Source organism: Fulmarus glacialis, unplaced genomic scaffold (assembly GCF_000690835.1).
Source record: "Fulmarus glacialis isolate BGI_N327 unplaced genomic scaffold, ASM69083v1 scaffold10882, whole genome shotgun sequence".
NCBI classification, from domain to species: Eukaryota; Metazoa; Chordata; class Aves; order Procellariiformes; family Procellariidae; genus Fulmarus; species Fulmarus glacialis.
In genome coordinates, this window is record NW_009198452.1 from 4,718 (window position 1) to 10,782 (window position 6,065).

At 47.9% G+C, this 6,065-nt stretch overlaps 1 protein-coding gene across 1 annotated transcript in view; it reads right to left on the reverse strand.

Moving 5' to 3' along the window:
• Positions 1 to 3,040: 3,040 nt before the first annotated feature.
• ABL1 (ABL proto-oncogene 1, non-receptor tyrosine kinase) overlaps positions 3,041 to 6,065 on the reverse strand; it is a 22,349-nt gene continuing 19,324 nt past the window's right edge. Inside the window, exon 10 of the mRNA XM_009572909.1 lies at positions 3,041 to 4,740. Within this exon, the coding sequence (XP_009571204.1) occupies positions 3,041 to 4,740 (1,700 nt within the window). The remainder of the gene's footprint in view (positions 4,741 to 6,065) is intronic.

Here is a 6,065-nt window from a genome sequence, read left to right on the forward strand (position 1 = left end):
TATGCTAGAGATGTACACAAAGAGCAGCCTGGACATTGATCTTTGCCATGGTCATTGTCACAAAGCAACCAGGAACTCCTTGTAGCTCTGCGTGTACATTCACCGGACACCACCACTTTGCCAAAAAGTAGCCTGAGCCTTGCCAAGTGCAGGCCATTAATTGCATTTATTCTTGCCAACAACATCCTCCTGCTCCTCTTTTCATCTTCTTCAGGCTCATTTAGCAGCGGCCCAATGCAATCGCTGTCACAGCAAGACAAAGTTTCTGATGAGCCTTGTTCCCATGGCCCACGAGCGAGCGGTTCCCTGTGCTAGATCCGACAGATTTCACCAGGGACTTGTCGAGGGGATTAGAAATCGGGTGAGCTGGGTTATAACCCTAAAACATCACTGAGCAACTGCGGGACCTTGGGCGCACCACTCAGTCATCTACCCTTGTTTCCTTCTCATCCTGTTTTAGTCTTTAGCATCTTCATTAATCAAGGCAGCATCTCATTTTAGAGGCTGCTTAGTACCTGGATGTGTCTCTCCTTCAAGATTTGCTGGAAAGGCTGAAGGTAGTCTGAAAACAGAAAATACGGACGGACAACCAGAAATGAGGGAGGGAGCAGCCAGAAACATCTGAGGAGAGAAACGCATAGGTCATTTCACAGCAGAGGAGGAGGAAAAAACAACAGCAGCTGAATTACAGAATACAAACAATCAACAGGAAAAAAAAGTTTAAAGTCAAATCTCTGATTTAAATCTCATTGAAGACAACAGCAAAGTCTTTGCTTCAAAAGACGTGATGACATAGTCTTTATTCTGTGCATCTTTTTTCTCTCCTGACTTTTCAGAGCCAGATCAAAAGAACATGGAAAGGTGCTGCTGCCTGGCTCTGACCAGCCCGCTGTGCCGAAGGGCCCCCGGTGAACCACCCCAACAGGGAACCCCTCTTTTCGGACGCGGAGTCTAAGGGGAGGGAACTGGGTTTGAAAAGCCTTGCTAACAGACAAACACGGGTTTTCCTCAACATTCATTTATTATTAAATATACTACGCAAGAGAGACTGGAATAAAAAATAAATCAAAAAAATGAAAACTAGAGAAAGAGAGGAGGAAGAATTGAAAGTCATGTACAGAAACAATCTGTACTGGACCAAATTAAAGGGGAAACAACCCCCTTAAGTATCACAGAGATGAAGGACAGAGCTATTTACACACTGTAAAAAAGACAAGTCTACAAAAGTGTGTAATAACGAGATACAAATGTATAATATAGTGGCACAATATGTTATCAAAGTAAAAACAGTACCTCCAGGAAAGAGACAGTCCAAGGGTTGGGATTTTTTTTTTCCCTTACATTTTTAAAGGCAGCCTGTGGCAGAAGTGTGTATTTTCTTTTGAACATTTGTCATGTGTTAAGTCATGGCTGTTTGTGAGGGCGAGAAGTGGTGTGAACACACACAAGTGAACTACTAGAAATCATATACAAAACAAACAGTTCCAAAGAGATCAGCATAAAATACAATTGAAGGCAATTAGTGTTTAAGATACACAAGAGGGGGTCACAAGAGTTACAGGGGAACAGGACATGGAAAATGCTTTTTTTCTCATGTTTGGAACTGTTAAGAGGAGTTAAATTGCACTGTTAATAGCCCTAAACCTTGTTCTTTCACTATTGTCACAAGTCACAGTTAGTTCCCAGTCGTGTTGCATTAGTTGGGAAGGTCACAGGACCTTGGAAAGGAAGCTCAGGAGTCCTGCTGTCAGCATGTTGTGGCACTCTCCTCGGGAGATGCACCCAAGAGAAGTGTCTGCAGTCTTCACAGATCCTTGTTTGATGCTGGATGGAACCACACCGGCATGAAGGTAGTGACGGTTTTAACCCCAAAGTACTGGCATTTGAGCTCTTCACGGGGAGTTAGCACTGGCACAGAAAGGGAGGCACGACAGCCCCCCAAAGCACAGGTCTCTAAGGGAGCGCAGAAGCCAGGTCCCATCTCCGCTCACAGCATAAAAGAGTCTGGAAATTCAACTAGAGAAGCAGCAGTTCTCGCCTACCTGCGATGTGCAAGCTCAGCCGAAACAACTGCTAGAGGCACAGTGGTATCTCTGAACTCATCCCTGCTGCAACCCTCCTGTCTTTCAGGGAGCGATGCCTTGCTCAGCACCAGCCCCTACTGCTCCCAGACCTGCTCTGCAACCCTCCACCCCAAACGTCAGCCCGATTAATGTTAGATATCATGAAACTGTGACAGCAATGTCTTTCTTCAGACCTTCTCCAGTCCTTTTTCACTACCAACGGAGATCGGCAAACAGGCTCCTGTGCCACTACCTTAGCGGGTGCTGTCTGCAACATTTTGAACCCAAGCAATTCATTTGGGCCCAACAACATTAAGAAATTGCTGAAAACACAGAAACGAAGGGCAGCAGGTGGAATCATAGGAAAAATTTGGGTAAACATCACTTGTAGCATTCTGTCATTAAAAAAACCTTACATTAACAATTTTCCCCCCTTCCCTCCCAAGCGCCAAATCTGTTGCATTAATGTCAGGTAAATGTCAGACTCGGGACAGGGATATGTGCTGCAACTCTCCCAAGAAACGCAGTGGGTATATTGCTATTCAAACACTCATCCTTGTGGACAGTGGGGCACAGGGAGGGGACGAAAATGCAGTAGAAAGTCCTCCTGAGGAGGATGGCATCTCAGTGTCCATCAGTCTGGCTTCAGTCTTAATGGTCTGTCCAGAACAATAAAATATTAATAAAAAGGCATGGTGTGACATCAGCATTCAGACTTGTAGTCCACAAGGCAAGAACTCCACAGATAAGACAATTACGAGTATATGAAACACAGGGAATCTGAGCTAAGAGGGTGGAAAGTGCCTCTTGAACACAGCCCTGCCCTTTGGAGCTGGGGCATCCATTCACAGTCTGTGTCTTTTGCACAGCCCTAACCTGAATGCCCCGGTCCTTTGTCAGTCCACATGTTGCTCTTTCCACAGTTGGCTTTGGCCCATTGTGATTTATTTTATTTATTTTTCTTAACCTGGCTTCTGCTACCTCTGAACAATGTCGCTGATTTCTTTCACTGAACTGAGAAGTTTGCTAAAGTCCTGGGTGGCTGCAGGACCACTGCCAGCTGTTGCTGGGCAGATCTGAAGCTCCCGTAGGTTATTCTCCAGCTTATTGATGGCCTCCCGAAAGGCAAATTTGTTCCTCATCTGCTGAATGGAGTCCACATAGCTCACGCAGAAGGTGTAGAGGTTCTTGCCAGCCTCCAAGACAGCGCTGTGGCTTGCCATTTGTTCAGAGTTCTTGCTGATGGCGATCCGTAGAGCCTCAGTGCTTTCCAATACCACCCCTTTAGTGATGGTGCCGCTGGCAATCCTCTCTGGGGGCTGCCGGGTCTTCCGCAGTGAGACCCTGGTGGATATGAGAGGGATGAAGGCTGTAGATGATGGCTGGTCCCCACCTGGGGCAGAGGGTACAGATGAGGAAGAGGCAGCTGGGGTTGCTGTGCTCATCAGCAGCTTTGTAGAGGACTGTGGCTTTGGTACAGAGGGGATCCCCAGCTTTTTCACACTTTCCCCTGACTGGTTTGGCTTGACAGCATCACTGCTCGCAGCATCCGCAACCTGAGTCAACTGTTTAGATTTAGGCCCAGACACCACATCTGCTGCTGCTTCATGGCTGGGACTGTGAGAAACCTTCCCAGGCTTGCCAATGGAGGATGAAGACAGCGGAAGTGGAGGGGCCGGTTTCAGCTTTGATAATTTCCCTTTGTCCTTCCCTGCCGACTCCGAGGTCTGCTTGAGCCTCCTCAGTCGTGGCTCCTCAGAGGAAGCCTTGCTGGCACCCACGAACCCAGCAGGGTTGGGTTTGGCAGCAGAACCTTGGTCCGTTGTCACAGTGGTACCTAAGGCACTGGATTTGACTCCATCGTCCTTGTGGAGCACGCTGGAGGAAGGAGGGGCAGCAGGTTGCCTACGGCCAAGTTTTGGCGTCAGAGTGGGAGGGCTGGAGCCAGGGCTCGACTCGGCATCTTTGAACACGTCGTCAGTGGTCTCTTCATTTTTCTTAAGCAGTCGTGGAGGAGGGGTCACTGTTCCCCTGACAGCAATGTCAGTCTTGGCCTCGTTTGCCCGCTTCCGAGGCAGTGCTGGCTTTTCACTTTTGTGTCCCCCAAAAGTGGAGGAATCAAACTGGCGTCCCGTGGACTGCAAATCCCGAGGCAGAGTCACAGATTTCCACTCTGTGTCCTTTGCTCCATGGGGCACGCAGGAGGCTGAGCAGGACCTTAAGAAACGCTTGCTGGAGTTGGAACTACTCTCCTCTTCACCAGCCACCCCTCGACTGCTGCTCATCGTGCTGGACTTCTTCCGTAAGTGGGGAGATAAGAATCCAGAGTTCCCAGCGACAACCCCGTTGGTGACACCAGCCCCGTTGCTTGGGCTCTGAAACTTGGAGGGGTCAGCTGCGTCTGCGGGGGGTGCAATGAAAGCTCCATTGCCAGCATCCCTGCACTCCTCCTCCCCACCCGCCCTGCGGTCCGAGTGGCCGTCCATCTCTCTGAAGGAACTGCTCCGTTTCGGAGGGGTAGGGGCAGTCTTCTTCTTCTTCTTGATAAGGGCACTGAAGAGGTTATGCTTTTTGTCTTTCGGAAGCAGCCTCTCATCTTCATTCAAACTGCTCTCCAGGGCCACCCTCTCCTTCCGTGGGAGCAAGGGAGAAATAGCAGGTTCGTGATCCAGAGGATCTGCAAGGGAAAGAAAAGAGTCTACTGAGCGTTGCTTCAACACCCAGAATAATCGGTTTTCTTCCAGGATCCAACCACTGCAGCACCTCAAAAAGGTGCAGGTTCTGTGAAGAGAGCCAACGTCAGACCAGGAGTAAAGCAAGTACAGCCGCACTCAAGCCTGGACTGAACGTGACCCCTAGTCCTGCATACATTCATTTCTGAGGTGGCCTCTCCAGAACTTGGCTGCCGAACTACTTTCCCTGTAGGCTTCCAATTTAAACAGCGACATACAAACACAAAATGTTTATGTTCAGATTCCCACCCTCACATCTAGAGACTCGTCTAAACTTCACGCTGTGAAGAAGATAAATATTAAGAGGCCTTTGCTTTAGTCCCTGTGCTGTTGCTGTCTTCTGTATAGCCGACCCTCTGAATTAATAAGACATCTCTGTAATCCACCTCCATCCCCAGTCTCCTTGTCATTTAGATTCTGATACTCCTAACCTCCTTCCTGATGTCATCCGTTGTAGGGAATAGAAACAACTTTTTCACAAGCAGAAATCAAGATGCCCTTCGACAGCTGAACACTTCAGGTCGTACCTCCTTGAAGATGGCCAGTTTCGTACAATAATGGAGGAAAGTGGTAGTAACAGTCTCCTTCAGCAGCATTGCTCCAGAAGGAAATGATGGGGTGACCCTTTCTCCGCTTACAAGAGGTATTTAAAAATGAATAGTGGCTTATAATAAATTTAGACAGTCCTGAAGGCCTCTGTATTTGACTGACAGGGGGTCTCATTCCCAGGCCAGGCACTGAGATGGCATTCTAATTCAAAAGAGGAATGCCTTCAGGGCAGCATATACATTTACAGCTCGAGTAGGCAGTAAGCAGGGAGATGAAGCAGAGTCATAGGGGAAAAGGAGCTTCTTAGTCACCTATTGGTGATCATCATGCTATAGGTAGGATTTTGGTTGAGGAAGGGATTTTGGTTGAGGAGAGAGAATGTGAAGAAAAATAGTTGTGTACTTTGAGAAGACAGCATGCTTCCACAGGACCTCGTGCAGTTAAACCATTCCCACACAACAAGTTACGGGGACCTGGACAACCAGAAGAGCTCTCACAGCACTTCGGGAGGCCATGGCCTTACTATGTCTAGACACTGTGGAGCTGCAGAGATCCAGAGAAAACTAGCAGCTTGCACTGAGGATCGGCTTCCAGCTGCTGGACTTGCTATGGAAACACTGATAATTGAAGGGGAAACTGCAATAAAACTTTAATGCGAAATATTTTCTTTCACAATAAAGAGTGAAATTATTCCCAGCATAATGTTAAAATCATATTATTC